General features: G+C 46.4%; 3 protein-coding genes across 3 annotated transcripts; all 3 read right to left on the bottom strand.

The window, feature by feature from the left end:
- Positions 1 to 2,756: 2,756 nt before the first annotated feature.
- LOC117193958 lies at positions 2,757 to 3,107 on the bottom strand. Its single transcript, XM_033398612.1, has one exon. It carries the CDS (start codon positions 3,105 to 3,107, stop codon positions 2,757 to 2,759), a length of 351 nt encoding a protein of 116 aa, XP_033254503.1.
- On the bottom strand, positions 3,043 to 8,267 carry LOC117193957 (protein EFR3 homolog cmp44E-like). The gene is made up of 4 exons (XM_033398611.1): positions 7,906 to 8,267; positions 7,756 to 7,837; positions 3,620 to 4,162; positions 3,043 to 3,577 (listed from the first exon to the last, which is right to left on the bottom strand). Exons 1-4 carry the CDS (start codon positions 8,265 to 8,267, stop codon positions 3,425 to 3,427), a joined length of 1,140 nt encoding a protein of 379 aa, XP_033254502.1. The 3' UTR covers positions 3,043 to 3,424.
- On the bottom strand, positions 6,971 to 7,502 carry LOC117193297 (protein EFR3 homolog cmp44E-like). Its single transcript, XM_033398036.1, has 2 exons — positions 7,300 to 7,502; positions 6,971 to 7,257 (listed from the first exon to the last, which is right to left on the bottom strand). Exons 1-2 carry the CDS (start codon positions 7,423 to 7,425, stop codon positions 7,105 to 7,107), a joined length of 279 nt encoding a protein of 92 aa, XP_033253927.1. The 5' UTR covers positions 7,426 to 7,502; the 3' UTR covers positions 6,971 to 7,104.
- Positions 8,268 to 17,295: the final 9,028 nt, after the last annotated feature.

Here is a 17,295-nt window from a genome sequence, read left to right as displayed (position 1 = left end):
AGAGAGCGCAACGCTTGCGTTACACACGCTCGAAGCTTTTCGGTCTTTTCGGTGCCCATTCTGCTAAGCTTGCCTTGCTCGCATTCCCTGCATTCTTTTAATGCATGGAAACGTAGCCAAGCCATACACTAACCAACATAGAAAAAAAACGAGGGGGAACGTTGTGAGTTGCTGCGGAGACCGCAACTCTACAGTTATACCCGATACTAAGTCAGTATGGCTCTCCTCCGGCAGACGCCGCTAATATTGAACCACACGACAAAGAGTGCGTGCGAGAGAGACAGAAAATCAGTCTGAGCGTGACGTCGGGCGCTGCGTAGCCACTGAAAATTGATTTCTTGCTTTTGGCTACAAAAATGATCCGATCTGATCCAGATTCAGCAATCTGATAGATATGGTCATTATCTATGATTCTGCGTTTTTAGTTTTCTCGAATGTGCAATATTGTGGATGCAACAGATTTTCGTTTTTTGTGGGCGCGGAAGGGGGTGGGGCGAAATTCTGAGATATACATTTTATAGTGAGATCTAACAGAAGTGCGGATACCAAATTTGGTTACTCTAGCCTTTATAGTCTCTGAGATTTGTGGATGCCCCAGATTTTCGTCCTTTGCGGGGGCGGAAGGGGGTGTGGCGAAATTTGGACACGAAACGGCAAAGGTCCGATATCACAGGAGTGTGGATACCAAATTTGGTTGCTCTGGCTCTTATAGGTTCTGAGATCCTTGAACTCATATTTTGCAATTGACAAAACCGACCATGAAACCTGTGTGTTAGAGAGAGACAGAGCGAGAAAGAATGAAATTGTTTTCTTGATTCTGGCTATAATAATTATACGATCTGGTTGAGATTTTACACTCTAGAACATATAGTCCTCTACGATTCTGCGTTTTTGGTTTTATCGTATCTTTAAAAATGTGGATGCCACAGATTTTCGTCCTCTGTGTTGGCGGAAGTGGGCGGGGCGAAGTTTTGAAATATTTTTGTAGCAGTGACATATCACAGAAGTCTGGATCCAAAACATTGTTGCTCTAGCTCTTATAGTCTTTGAGCACTAGGCGCTGAAGGGGACGGACGGACGGACGGACGGACGGACGGACGGACGGACGGACGGACAGACGGACAGACAGACAGGGCTCAATCGACTCGGCTATTGATGCTGATCAAGAATATATATACTTTATGGGGTCGGAAACGATTCCTTCTGGACGTTACACACATCCACTTTTACCACAAATCTAATATACCCCAATACTCATTTTGAGTATCGGGTATAAAAATCAAAAAAAATTTTCAAAAGCAGCGGGGGTCATACCAGCGATCAGCAATGGTGAGCCAAAACGAAATTTAATTAAACATTATAAATTTATTTATTTTTTTTTCTGGGTTGAGGAGATTTTTTTTCTATGTTGGTTAGTGTATGGCTTGGCTACGTTTCCATGCATTAAAAGAATGCAGGGAATGCGAGCAAGGCAAGCTTAGCAGAATTGGCACCGAAGAGACCGAAAAGCTTCGAGCGTGTGGAACGCAAGCGTTGCGCTCTCTTATCAGCAGCGGCTGGCCGCTGCGCATGCGTTTTAGATTTTGACGAAGACAGGCGCAAAGGAGAAAATTGAAATTGGGTCACTTACGGCTTTAATACAGTGATCCCTCGCTGAAAGGCGCCTTTCGTTGTGGAGCTGTGGAAACCATGTTAATGTGTGCCCAGGTCGGAGGGGGATTGGTAAATAGGGGGTATGAAAAAGGTTTTTTTTTTGTAGTCTGTTACTTTATGATTAAGTTTTTCGGTCTCCAACCCGCAAAAATAAATTCCGTTTTGGGAACTTTCACATTCCCGCCTATCGAGGTAGGACTGTGACGCAGAGTTAAGGAAAGTTACATAGTCATATAAGTGCTCAGAAGGAACCAAAAAAAAATACAATTAAAACTACACTATGCTACGAAATCTGGGTCTGGTCTGGCGGCGTCTTCTAGGCCGTCTCAGACAGCGAGTTAGCGGCGCATAGGGGGGGGTGATCTCTATGCCCCCTATGCCCTCTCTGCGCGTACGTTAGATATGGCGCAAGGGTTATGGCCGGTGGAGGTTATGTCGCCGGGCAGGTGGATGCTTCAACGACTCCAAAAGGAAAAAAAAATCTCGGCCCCACACCAAGGTCGACTCCGAAGAGTACTCCCGTCAAGGGTGGGAGTTTGGTGTTGGTGGGGCAGAACTTTGGGAGAGCCGGGTGGCTACCGCTCGGGGCCAGGGCCCTATGTGCGAAACAGAACCAAAACCACGAGGGCTAAGAAAAAAAATCTAAATTTTCCCTACAGGGCACTTTAACATACCGGTTTTTCGGACTTTTCCACGGAGACACGAGCGTTGGGTTCTCCTGGCAGAGCTGCCAGGCGAGGCAAATATGCACTTTTCGCCAGGGTAGTTTCTTGCCAGTTTTCTCGGCGCACGGTTATTAATTTTCGCCCGATTTTTGCGGCGCGCCCACCGTGTGGGATTTTCCCCGTTCCGTTTTATTTCTTTTCGTCCAACCGCAACCGTTACAACTTGTTAAGCCTACGAGTAAGTAGGCAGCAACGCGGCAACGCGGTAACTAAGATTGAGGCGTATTCGGATTATATAGTCATGTAGAATGTTTGCGCATCTAACTGTCCTAACACAATTTGTATTCGCTTTGTATGCGATGTACGCACAGTAACAATTATCTCGATTTCGTTTATTAAAGTCTTCGATTAATTGCAAAATAGTTCCAAATTCGTATGCTACTCATCATCCCCAAGCAAGTCATCCAGGACGTTTTGCCGCCAGGAGTCGAGATCAACCATCACCTTGAAGACGTCTTTTGTCCGAGGGTTTGCACATCCCACAGTTTGGCGAAACTTCTCCATAACCCTATTGGCCTCCTTGTTCCGCGACCAAAACCTGTACTTTGATTTATGGGCCGCCTGGACGTAGGGCGACTTCTCCTCACAGCTCATTTGTTTCCACTGCTGGCGAACCGCGAAGCACTGCTGAGTCGGCCGCATATTGCAGAGTTTTTCCTTGTTGTTTCTCTTGAAGTGCAGCAGGAACCTGACGAAAGGATTGCGTCCGGCCCCTTCCACAGCAGGCATTTGTTTGCAGCACGTATTTTTCGGTTTACTTGATGATGAGGACAAGCCACAACAATTTTTTGTACAACTTCCTATTTTTTAAATAGACAATTTTTATCGACATACAATAGGTATATATTGTATTTGTATAACAACTAATGCATAGGACATACTACATACATATTTGGGGGACAATTGAATTGTTTTCATTTAACAACGGGAAATTTAATTAAATTTATCTACTGACACCAAACCAATTCGCTTTCATAGCTACCATCATATGCATAAATTGAGTACAGAACATTCGCTTTGCCGGAGGCGATTCACAGTAATACAGATTAGTAATAGAATAATTCTGGAAAGTTTGTCTCGTAGATGGGCTTCTCGTTGCTGTCCTGCAGCTGGGCCACCTTGCTATCGCTTTGCGTTATCTGACGCTCCACAGCCAGAAAGTTGAACAGCTCGTTGAGGCGGTTTTGGATGAGATCGTGCTGGAAATGGAAAAGAAACCAAAGAGTTAACATGGGAATTACCTTCGGTTCTGTGCGTCTCACAAGATCATCGAACTCGCCCTCGCGGAAGGTGCGTACGATCTGCATTTGCCGCTCGCGCTGCTCCCGCTTGGCGGCCTTCGTTGGCTCGGCCAGGGCCCGCTTCATCGCGTCGAAATTGAACTCGGGCGCCAGTATCTTCTTGCACTGGCCAGGCGAGCTGTTCACACTGTCCACATCCCCATTGTAGACCGTCAGATCCGCCGAGCTGTTGCGCTGCGTCAAGTGGGAGCTCACCGACTCCACCCAGGAATGGCGATGGCCGGGATTTTCCGTCTGGTTGAGCGTATAGGGAGCCCCTGTATTGAGACGTTGGGCATCCATACCAGCATTTTGCAGACACTCGCCCAGCGCCAACTTGTCGATTGCCAGGTGTGGAAGCGACAGATTCAGGCTCTTCGTTGCGACCTTCTTGAACTCCAGCAGCGGCGGAAGAAAGTACGTGGCCTCCTCGCGTCGCGCATCGACAATCTTCTGGGCATACTCCAGCAGATTGTTGATGCCACTAACTCGCGAGATGAGCACCAGCAATGCAATGGATATGGCGTGCAAATTGCACTTGTGCACGGCTCCCAAGGTCTCCACTGTGTTAGCCACCTCCTGAATGCTAAATATGGTAGAACGAGAGTTTTATTAAAAATATTAATGGCTCCTGATGAGACGCCGATGCCTCACCCGAGGATGAACAACAGGAACTCCTGCACTGTCTCGCTGCTGGACATCTCCATGATGAGCAGGGCGGCGGTGTTGTAGCTCGCGGACAGTGCGTAAAGGCGGTCCGAGAGCGCTTTCCATACCCATTTCGGAGATTGCAGCTTAAGCCGCTGACTCTGGTCAGTGCTGATGATTCGGCGGTCTACATTGGCGACTCGGAGGGGTCAACGCCCACGTCCCCGTCACCGCGACGAAGGATAAGTTGGCACCGAGAGATCGGTGTGTCCACCGACGCTGATGCACTGTTCGACGACATAGCGTGCTGAGCGCGCACATCCACCAAATAGCAAGATCACCTCCATAAGCACTACTACCACCATTTCCTGTTCATCGACTCGCACTGGTCGAGTCTCGTTTTAGATGTAATTGTAAATTCGTTATCTGTAAGTTTCTCCTACGATTACGATAATCGTGTGACGTGATCCACACGTTTGTAAATTAAGTTCGGGCACTCCGAAGATCGTTCTGGCACGCCCAGATATATATTTTTGTATATCGTTTACTTCATTAGAACCTACATGTACATGTAATGTAATAATTAACTATTGAACTCTACTCTTTGGAGTAGACTGGAGAATCGCTCGTGCGGTCGCACATCGATGTTGCATATTGTAATTGATGCAGATATTAGCCAACTCACTAAAAGATGATCTACTTGTTAAGCCTACGAGTAAGTAGTCAGCAACGCGGCAATGTAACTAAGATTGAGGCGTATTTGGATTATATAGTCATGTAGTATGTGTGCGCATCTTGTAACATTTCCACGATATATTTCTATCCGTGAGTAGGGGATGGATTGGAGGGGATGTCGAGGTCACGGCCGGTGGGGATTCTTTGGTTCCGTGCTCATTCGGTAACTTGGGGGGGTTCGTTTGACCGCGTCTTGACTCCTACTACATAAACTTTAAATTTTTTAGAATCCCGTGACTCTACCGGGAGCGAACTCCGAAAACAACACTATGCCTATTCCGAGCATAACGGACATTAAATGGCACAATCATAGGGCGTACCCGAAAGTGCTAGGGGCTTTCGTCGGCGTGTTCCAAACTCTCGCGGGCGTGAGGTCTTGCGATGGAAGTCGACCCACACGATTCTATACCCCCCCTTCCATGATTTCCAGTGGTGCGAAGGTTCTGGAAATCCCTAAAATTGTTACCCTACCCCATTACGTCACCCTGTCCCTAGGAAATTATAAGTCTACTCCATGTTCATTGCTAATAAAATTCAATATATTTCGTTGTACTTCATCATAGACATGTTGCTTCAATCAAAAACTAGCAAACCAAGTTTCACTTCCAAAAATAACACAAGTATTGAACTACAATCAGCAGGCAACTCAAGAAAAAAAAATTAGTGGAATGAAAAACAAATAGGAGGCTTAATCCCTAAGGAGGAAAAAAAATTTATAGATATAGGTATATAAAAACGGTGGAGTATAACTAGAAAAGATAGGAATATAATATAGGATATTCGAAATAAGTAAATTAGGTATGTATAAAGGGAAAAAAATAAAAATCAAAAAAATTTTCAAAAGCAGCGGGGGTCATACCAGCGATCAGCAATGGTGAGCCAAAACGAAATTTAATTAAACATTATAAATTTATTTATTTTAGTTTTTTTCTGGGTTGAGGAGATTTTTTTCTATGTTGGTTAGTGTATGGCTTGGCTACGTTTCCATGCATTAAAAGAATGCAGGGAGTGCGAGCAAGGCAAGCTTAGCAGAATTGGCACCGAAGAGACCGAAAAGCTTCGAGCGTGTGGAACGCAAGCGTTGCGCTCTCTTATCAGCAGCGGCTGGCCGCTGCGCATGCGTTTTAGATTTTGACGAAGACAGGCGCAAAGGAGAAAATAGAAATTGGGTCACTTACGGCTTTAATACAGTGGTCCCTCGCTGAAAGGCGCCTTTCGTTGTGGAGCTGTGGAAACCATGTTAATGTGTGCCCAGGTCGGAGGGGGATTGGTAAATAGGGGGGGGTATGAAAAAGGTTTTTTTTTTGTTTTGTAGTCTGTTACTTTATGATTAAGTTTTTCGGTCTCCAACCCGCAAAAATAAATTCCGTTTTGGGAACTTTCACATTCCCGCCTATCGAGGTAGGACTGTGACGCAGAGTTAAAGAAAGTTACATAGTCATATAAGTGCTCAGAAAGAACCAAAAAAAAAATTACAATTAAAACTACACTATGCTACGAAATCTGGGTCCGGATTCGTGGCGGCGTCTTCTAGGCCGTCGCAGACAGCGAGTTAGCGGCGCATAGGGGGGGGGGGGGGGGGGGGGGTGATCTCTATGCCCTCTATGCGCGTACGTTAGATATGGCGGAAGGGTTATGGCCGGTGGAGGTTATGTCGCCGGGCAGGTGGATGCTTCAACGACTCCAAAAGGGAAAAAAAATCTCGGCCCCACACCAAGGTCGACTCCGAAGAGTACTCCCGTCAAGGGTGGGAGTTTGGTGTGGGTGGGGCAGAACTTTGGGAGAGCCGGGTGGCTACCGCTCGGGGCCAGGGCCCTATGGGCGAAACAGAACCAACACCAAGAGGGCTAAGAAAAAAATCTAAATTTTCCCTACAGGGCACTATAACATACCAGTACTACATACATATTTGGGGGACAATTGAATTGTTTTCATTTAACAATGGGAAATTTAATTAAATTTATCTACTGACACCAAACCAATTCGCTTTCATAGCTACCATCATATGCATAAATTGAGTACAGAACATTCGCTTTGCCGGAGGCGATTCACAGTAATACAGATTAGTAATATAATAATTCTGGAAAGTTTGTCTCGTAGATGGGCTTCTCGTTGCTGTCCTGCAGCTGGGCCACCTTGCTATCGCTTTGCGTTATCTGACGCTCCACAGCCAGCAAGTTGAACAGCTCGTTGAGGCGGTTTTGGATGAGATCGTGCTGGAAATGGAAAAGAAACCAAAGAGTTAACATGGGAATTACCTTCGGTTCTGTGCGTCTCACAAGATCATCGAACTCGCCCTCGCGGAAGGTGCGTACGATCTGCATTTGCCGCTCGCGCTGCTCCCGCTTGGCGGCCTTCGTTGGCTCGGCCAGGGCCCGCTTCATCGCGTCGAAATTGAACTCGGGCGCCAGTATCTTCTTGCACACGCCAGGCGAGCTGTTCACACATCCCCATTGTAGACCGTCAGATCCGGCGAGCTGTTGCGCTGCGTCAAGTGGCAGCTCACCGACTCCACCCAGGATGGCGATGGCCGGGATTTTCCGTCTGGTATAGGGAGCGTATAGGGAGCCCCTGTATTGAGACGTTGGGCATCCATACCAGCATTTTGCAGACACTCGCCCAGCGCCAACTTGTCGATTGCCAGGTGTGGAAGCGACAGATTCAGGCTCTTCGTTGCGACCTTCTTGGATGCCACTAACTCACGAGATGAGCACCAGCAATGCAATGGATATGGCGTGCAAATTGCACTTGTGCACGGCTCCCAAGGTCTCCACTGTGTTGGCCACCTCCTGAATGCTAAATATGGTAGAACGAGAGTTTTATTAAAAATATTAATGGCTCCTGATGAGACGCCAATGCCTCACCCGAGGATGAACAACAGGAACTCCTGCACTGTCTCGCTGCTGGACATCTCCACGATGAGCAGGGCGGCGGTGTTGTAGCTCGCGGACAGTGCGTCGAGGCGGTCCGAGAGCGCTTTCCATACCCATTTCGGAGATTGGAGCCACTTGCGAGAGGCCGCTGACTCCGGCCAGCGCTGATGATTCGGCGGTCTACATTGGCGACTCGGAGGGGTCAACGCCCACGTCCCCGTCACCGAAGGATAAGTTGGCACCGAGAGATCGGTGTGTCCACCGACGCTGATGCACTGTTCGGCGACATAGCGTGCTGAGCGCGCACATCCACCAAATAGCAAGATCACCTCCATAAGCACTACTACCACCATTTCCTGTTCATGGACTCGCACTGGTCGAGGTTCGTTTTAGATGTAATTGTAAATTCGTTATCTGCAAGTTTCTCCTACGATTACGATAATCGTGACGTGATCCACACGTTTGTAAATTAAGTTCGGGCACTCCGAAGATCGTTCTGGCACGCCCAGATATATATTTTTGTATATCGTTTACTTCATTAGAACCTACATGTACATGTAATGTAATAATTAACTATTGAACTCTACTCTTTAGAGTAGACTGGAGAATCGCTCGTGCGGTCGCACATCGATGTTGCATATTGTAATTGATGCAGATATTAGCCAACTCACTCAAAAATGATCTACTTGTTAAGCCTACGAGTAAGTAGGCAGCAACGCGGCAATGTAACTAAGATTGAGGCGTATTCGGATTATATAGTCATGTAGTATGTTTGCGCATCTAACTGTCCTAACACATTTTGTATTCGCTTTGTACGCGATGTTCGCACAGTAACAATTATCTCGATTTCGTTTATTAAAGTCTTCGATTAATTGCAAAATAGTTCCAAATTCGTATGCTACTCATCATCCCCAAGCAAGTCATCCAGGACGTTTTGCCGCCAGGAGTCGAGATCAACCATCACCTTGAAGACGTCTTTTGTCCGAGGGTTTGGCGAAACTTCTCCATAATCCTATTGGCCTCATTGTTCCGCGACCAAAACCTGTACTTTGATTTATGGGCTGCCTGGACGAAGGGCGACTTCTCCTCACAGCTCATTTGATTCCACTTCTTGCTGGCGAACCGCAATACCTGAGTCGGCCGCATATTGCAGAGTTTTTCCTTGTTGTTTCTCTTGAAGTACAGCAGGAACCTGACGAAAGGATTGCGTCCGGCCCCTTCCACAGCAGGCATTTGTTTGCAGCACGTATTTTTCGGTTTACTTGATGATGAGGACAAGCCACAACAATTTTTTGTACAACTTCCCATTTTTTAAACAGACAATTTTTATCGACATACAATAGGTATATATTGTATTTGTATAACAACTAATGCATAGGACATACTTTATACATATTTGGGGGACAATTGAATTGTTTTCATTTAACAACGGGAAATTTAATTAAATTTATCTACTGACACCAAACCAATTCGCTTTCATAGCTACCATCATATGCATAAATTGAGTACAGAACATTCGCTTTGCCGGAGGCGGTTCTCAGTAATACAGATTAGTAATAGAATAATTCTGGAAAGTTTGTCTCGTAGATGGGCTTCTCGTTGCTGACCTGCAGTTGGGCCACCTTGCTGTCGCTTTGCGTTCACAGCATTTTGCAGACACTCGCCCAGCGCCAACTTGTCGATTGCCAGGTGTGGAAGCGACAGATTCAGGCTCTTCGTTGCAACCTTCTTGGACTCCAGCAGCGGCGGAAGAAAGTAGGTGGCCTCCTCGCGTCGCGCATCGACAAAACCGAGAGAGACAGAGCGAGAAAGAATGAAATTGTTTTCTTGATTCTGGCTATAATCATTATACGATCTGGTTCAGATTTTGCACTGTAGAAGATATGGTCATCCTCGCCGATTCTGCGTTTTTGGTTTTATCGTATCTTTAAAAATGTGGATGCCACAGATTTTCGTCCTTTGTGTGGGCGGAAGTGGGCGGGGCGAAGTTTTGAAATATTTTTGTAGCAGTGACATATCACAGAAGTCTGGATCCAAAACATCGTTGCTCTAGCTCTTATAGTCTTTGAGCACTAGGCGCTGAAGGGGACGGACGGACGGACGGACGGACAGACGGACAGACAGACAGGGCTCAATCGACTCGGCTATTGATGCTGATCAAGAATATATATACTTTATGGGGTCGGAAACGATTCCTTCTGGATGTTACACACATCCACTTTTACCACAAATCTAATATACCCCAATACTCATTTTGAGTATCGGGTATAACAAAAACGAGGGGGAACGTTGTGAGTTGCTGCGGACACCGCAACTCTACAGTTATACCCGATACTTAGTCAGTATGGCTCTCCTCCGGCAGACGCCGCTAATATTGAACCACACGACAAAGAGTGCGTGCGAGAGAGACAGAAAATCAGTCTGAGCGTGACGTCGGGCGCTGCGTAGCCACTGAAAATTGATTTCTTGCTTATGGCTACAAAAATGATCCGATCTGATCCAGATTCAGCAATCTGAGAGATATGGTCATTATCTATGATTCTGCGTTTTTAGTTTTCTCGAATCTGCAATATTGTGGATGCAACAGATTTTCGTTTTTTGTGGGGCGGAAGGGGGTGGGGCGAAATTCTGAGATATACGTTTTATAGTGAGATCTAACAGAAGTGCGGATACCAAATTTGGTTACTCTAGCCTTTATAGTCTCTGAGATTTGTGGATGCCCCAGATTTTCGTCCTTTGCGGGGGCGGAAGGGGTGTGGCGAAATTTGGACACGAAACGGTCAAGGTCCGATATCACAGGAGTGTGGATGCCAAATTTGGTTGCTCTGGCTCTTATAGGTTCTGAGATCCTTGAACTCATATTTTGCAATTGACAAAACCGACCATGAAACCTGTGTGTTAGAGAGAGACAGAGCGAGAAAGAATGAAATTGTTTTCTTGATTCTGGCTATAATCATTATACGATCTGGTTCAGATCTTGCACTGTAGAAGATATGGGCATCCTCGCCGATTCTGCGTTTTTGGTTTTATCGTATCTTTAAAAATGTGGATGCCACAGATTTTCGTCCTTTGTGGGGGCGGAAGTGGGCGGGGCGAAGTTTTGAAATATTTTTGTAGCAGTGACATATCACAGAAGTCTGGATCCAAAACATCGTTGCTCTAGCTCTTATAGTCTTTGAGCACTAGGCGCTGAAGGGGACGGACGGACGAACGGACGGACGGACGGACAGACGGACAGACAGACAGGGCTCAATCGACTCGGCTATTGATGCTGATCAAGAATATATATACTTTATGGGGTCGGAAATGATTCCTTCTGGACGTTACACACATCCACTTTTACCACAAATCTAATATACCCCAATACTCATTTTGAGTATCGGGTATAAAAATAAATAAATTTATAATGTTTAATTAAATTTCGTTTTGGCTCACCATTGCTGATCGCTGGTATGACCCCCGCTGCTTTGGAAAATTTTTTTGATTTTAGTTTTTTTCCTTTATACATACCTAATTTACTTATTTCGAATATCCTATATTATATTCCTATCTTTTCTATTTATACTCCACCGTTTATATATACCTATATCTATAAAATTTTTGTTTCCTCCTTAGGGATTAAGCCTCCAATCCACTTTGCAGATTCAGCCGCCAGCTAGTCCGCAGGAAGGGTATGCGAGGCCAAATATCCCAACACCAGTTTCATGTATAAACAGCATGACTAGCCTGCGAACGGCCAAGACGGCCAACATTATGCAAAGTGGATATGGCTCTGGCCACAGTGCGCTCAATTATCTGTTGGAGGACATCCAAGTCCAACCCCTGGCTTAGAGGGGCTGTCCGTGCCATGGGTGCTTCCCAAGGGCTAGAGTGAGTGGCGACATTAGCTGACGGAGCTTCAGTCTGGTTGGAACTACGGCTAGCATCCAATCCCGACAAACACACTACTTCCGGACCGGAAGATCGACCTGGCGGGAACTTCGGGACCTGCTTTTTGGCTGGTGCTCGAGTTCTTTTGGAACGAGTTGGCCTAGTGGTTCGTTCTACCGGGACTGAACCTACAGTTGGAATTTGGCTCAATTGGGTATTCTTGCCATTTCCCTCGGATATCTTTCCCGTTTCTGGCTGACAATGTCCATTTGCCGGGGTCTGTACGATCTCCAAAGCTTTGGCAAGACTTCGAGTAGTAATTCCCGAGGGACCGGGTAATTCTGTTGGTTCCGGATGCGGCTTGTTTGGAGAACAATTGCCAACAACTAGTTTTGCTTGCGATAACGTACATACTCGGCTACAGTTCGGACAATCATCGTGATGAGGGAACCATTCTTCCAGACATGCTTTATGGAAAACGTGATTGCACGGAGTACAAAAACACGGCTGAGTATTGGACATTTCGGAGCAACAAATGCCGCAAACGTTTTCCGAGCTCAGCGGATTGTTTTGCTGAGGACTATGTCGCAGCGTCATTTTTATTAAGATTTTTTTTTATTTTTTTTTTATTTTTTTTTTGCTATATTCTACCAAATTTTTCCTAGGGTGACATTTAATGGGTGACATAATAAGATAGGGATAGGAGTTGCGAATCTTTGGAACAGCGACAAAAGAATTGATTTTGTTTGGGCTATGGTTTCTAATTTGCATTGTCTTAGTATCAGTGCACTGGTTTAAGTGTCCACATATGATTCGGCAAGGATACGCAAGCAGCATACGCGCTAGTTCCAGACAACCATATGCAGCCACCGCTGCCGCTGGAATAATACCCGCCAATGGTAAGGGTATGAGTGAAGACCAAATCTGGGACCGCCATCTCTGTGCTTCCATCACCCGCACAGGGACAATCAGTACTGATATCCGGCCGAAACCAAATATGCAATATTCTGCAATTGTATGCAACCGTGTATATATGCTGCTTGCGTATTCACACCGAACAAGCGAGATTGGTTTAGGTCGCGTCCTCCAAGCTACAGTTAATTCAGCGGATATTAGTTTCAATAGATTGAATTGTGAGGTTGATTCGGATTTGGTATTGTTACTCTTTGCGCATAGCATACGGTTGCATAGTCGCTCTCACTGGGGACATTTGTAAAATGTACCGCTGCGTACGAGTGTCTCCACCCGACAATTTGTATCAGTGCATCCTATGGCGAGATTCCATCGAGTCCGAGGTTCAAGTCTACACATTAGACACCGTCACATACGGGACGAGGGCTGCATCATTTTTAGCGGTCCGCGCAATGCACCAGCTGGCCATCGACGAGGGTGAGTCCTACCCTCTTGGCTCAGCTGCTCTGCGGCAGGAGTTTTACGTGGATGACCTTATTTCGGGCGGTAATTCGGTCGCACAGGTCATGGACAAGATGCACCAAACATCAGCTTTACTGTCCGTGGTAATTTTAGACTTAGGAAATGGTGCTCCAGTCACCAGGAAGTACTTGAGGGAACCCCTGAAGATGACATAGAGAAGTTCCTAAAGTTTAATGATGGAAGCGACATTGCCAAAACTCTCGGCTTAGCGTGGGACCCTGCTTCGGATCAGCTGCTTTTTGCCTTGTCCGCACTGGACACAAACTCAAAGCCATCAAAGCGGTCGGTTTTATCTACGATTGCGCGGTTCTACGACCCTCTTGGATTGATAAATCCAGTCATTGTCAGGTGCAAAATCTTCCTTCAGCTGCTTTGGAGAAAAAATTTGGATTGGGATGAAAGCGTTGCATTCAACTTGGATGGACTTGAGAAATAGTTTGGCAAGCATTTCTCGGATCTCATTTCCTCGCTTGGTTCTTCGTTCTAGTGTGGCTACAGAAGTTCACGGATTCTGTGATGCCAGCTTAGAAGCATATGGCGCTTGCGTGTATGTCGTGTCCAGGGAAGCCCAGTCTTTGAGCCACGTTTTGTGCTCAAAGTCGCGAGTGGCGCCGCTAAAGACTATATCGATTCCTAAGCTGGAATTAAGTGGAGCCCATTTGCTTGCGAAAATCATGCAGAATGTAAAGGACATGGGAATCTTTACAGGTCGGTTCTATTGCTGGTCGGATTCGTCAACAGCATTATCTTGGATTAGGGACGAGCCAGCTAAATTTCAAGTTTTCGTGGCAAATCGAGTGGCATCAATTCAGGAGTTGACGGCAGCCATGTAATGGCGCTATGTTCCCACATCGTTAAATCCTGCTGATATTCTCTCGAGAGGCTCGCTTCCCAACCATCTTATCCAGTCAGAGCTATGGTTTCACGGCCCATCCTTTTTGCTAGGCTCCAAGGATAAGTGGCCTGTATCTCCATCTAACAACATAGCAACTTTGGAGCTTCGCAAGAGAGGATTGCTAATCACGTCTCCACATGCCGATCTCACGTCCGGATGAAAATTTGCGAATTCATTCTTTCGCATGCAGCGCACATTCGCCTACATGCATAAATTTATACATCGTCTTAGGCATCCAGGACTCACCGTTTCTGATATTCGGCAAGGAACGCATCTTCTAATTCGACACATTCAGCTGGCAAATTTGTGGATGGACATAAAGGAGATTCGGCGCAATGGTCAAGTCATGAAATCCAGTTCTATTAGTTCGCTCAACCCGTTCATCGATCATTCTGGACTACTTAGAGTTGGAGGTCGTCTTGGCAACTCATCGCTATGATTTGACGCTCAGCACCCGCTCATTCTGCCAAAGGGACATTCCATTACCTTTGCGCGGATAAGATATTATCATGAAAGAAACCTCCATGCCGGACCTCGCGCCTTGCTATCCAAAATTTGGCTGGAATATTGTCCCATTGGAGGTGTTAAGGCAGTGTCGAGGGTCGTCAGCAGATGTGTGAGATGCTTCAGGACTAGGCCGCGCATGGTCGAACACATCATGGGAGACCTACCTAAGGAACGTTTGGAAGGATCTCGAGCTTTTGAAGTCACTGGAGTAGATTACTGTGGACCTTTTTTCTACCGATCAGAAATCCGCACGAGGCCTCCGATCAAGTGCTACATTAGCGTATTCATCTGTTTCACTTCTAAGGCTATACACATGGAGCTCGTAAAGGATTTGACCACCGCATCGTTTCTAGGCGCACTAAAGCGTTTTACTTCCACTCGAGGAAGGCCAAGTCAAATTTGGTCGGACAATGCGACAAACTTCTTTGGGGCCAAGAACGAGCTTCTGGAGCTAAAGAAGCTTTGTCTGAGCGAACCGCATATGAAGGAGGTCCACGAATCCTGCTTGGCTGACTCGATCGACTGGCGTTTCATCCCACCTCGCTCTCCGCATTTTGGCGGGTTGTGGGAAGCGGCCGTGAAGACCGCAAAATATCACCTGTACCGCTCAGTTGGACCATCTGTGCTTAGCTTCGACGAGCTGCGCACTCTGATCTGTCAGATCACTGCAATTGTTAACTCTCGTCCTTTGCTCTCGCTTTCAGAAAATCCTGATGATTTAGACGTTTTGACTCCTGCTCATCTGCTTTTAGGCGGCCCCCATGAGCAAATCCTCGAGCCTGACCTAACGAAGCTGAACTACAATCGTCTGGATGGCTGGCAGCGGGTCACCCAACTACAGCAAATATTTTGGAGCCGTTGGCGCGAAGAGTATCTCACTCTTTTGCAAGAGCGCGCGAAGTGGCGTACCCCCGCGCAAAACATCTGCAAGAACGACCTCGTTCTGGTGAAGGACGAAAATCTTCCTCCAATGCGTTGGCCACTGGCTAGAGTGGTCGATGTCGTTTTGGGCAAGGACGGAGTGTGTCGCGTCGCTGACCTGAAGACATCCTCAGGAAACATCAGGACGGCCGTCACTCGGCTATGTTTGCTGCCCCTTAAGGAATCTGTTGAGAGACTAGCTCCCAACGGGGGGAGTATGTTCGGGCCAGCCGCTGAAGAATAACCGTAACATTAACATTATTATTGTATGAGCAGAGAGAGCCGCCTATGTTGTAAAACGTTGACGTTCTGCAGAGCTGCTGCGCTCTCCCGCTAAAGGGGCTCTCTGCCGCCGCCACTTCGGCACCTACTTTGATCTGCTGCCGCCACTTCGGCAATCACTTTGATCTAACGCCGTCGTCTATAGTTTAGTTCTATGCTAACCCCTCTGCGCATTGGTTGCATATCGATCTCGCATAAAGTTTATCTGGCAATAGCAAGCAATCGGCTTCCGCTAAGCCACCAAGATTAAATACGAATTATAAAGCTTAACCCAAAATCTCTTTTCATTTTTGAAACACATAGGTGCCAAAATAGCTTGGCATCTCAAACAACGTATATCTCAAAATTTCGCCCCACCCCCTTCTGCCCACACAAAGGACGAAAATCTGTTGCATCCACAATATTGCAGATTCGAGAAAACTAAAAACGCAGAATCATAGATAATGACCATATCTATCAGATTGCTGAATCTGGATCAGATCAGATCATTTTTATAGCCAAAAGGAACAAATCAATTTGCACTGGCTACGCAGCGCCCGACGTCACGCTCAGACTGATTTTCTGTCTCTCTCGCACGCACTCCTTGTCGTGTCGTTTAATATTAGCGGCGTCTGCCGGAGGAGAGCCATACTGACTTAGTATCGGGTATAACTGTAGAGTTGCGGTCTCCGCAGCAACTCACAACGTTCCCCCTCGTTATACCCGATACTCAAAATGAGTATTGGGGTATATTAGATTTGTGGTAAAAGTGGATGTGTGTAACGTCCAGAAGGAATCGTTTCCTACCCCATAAAGTATATATATTCTTGATCCTGTCTGTCTGTCCGTCTGTCCGTCCGTCCGTCCGTCCGTCCGTCCGTCCCCTTCAGCGCCTAGTGCTCAAAGACTATAAGAGCTAGAGCAACGATGTTTTGGATCCAGACTTCTGTGATATGTCACTGCTACAAAAATATTTCAAAACTTCGCCCCGCCCACTTCCGCCCCCACAAAGGACGAAAATCTGTGGCATCCACATTTTTAAAGATACGATAAAACCAAAAACGCAGAATCGGCGAGGATGACCATATCTTCTACAGTGCAAGATCTGAACCAGATCGTATAATGATTATAGACAGAATCAAGAAAACAATTTCATTCTTTCTCGCTCTGTCTCTCTCTAACACACAGGTTTCATGGTCGGTTTTGTCAATTGCAAAATATGAGTTCAAGGATCTCAGAACCTATAAGAGCCAGAGAAACCAAATTTGGTATCCACACTCCTGTGATATCGGACCTTGACCTTGACCTTGACCGCAAAGGACGAAAATCTGGGGCATCCACAAATCTCAGAGACTATAAAGGCTAGAGTAACCAAATTTGGTATCCGCACTTCTGTTAGATCTCACTATAAAACGTATATCTCAGAATTTCGCCCCACCCCCTTCCGCCCCCACAAAAGACGAAAATCTGTTGCACCCACAATATTGCACATT

The sequence above is a fragment of the Drosophila miranda genome (assembly GCF_003369915.1).
Source record: "Drosophila miranda strain MSH22 chromosome Y unlocalized genomic scaffold, D.miranda_PacBio2.1 Contig_Y2_pilon, whole genome shotgun sequence".
Taxonomy (NCBI): Eukaryota; Metazoa; Arthropoda; class Insecta; order Diptera; family Drosophilidae; genus Drosophila; species Drosophila miranda.
Note: the sequence above shows the minus strand (reverse complement) of the source record. Positions and strands in the feature narration are given on the sequence as shown.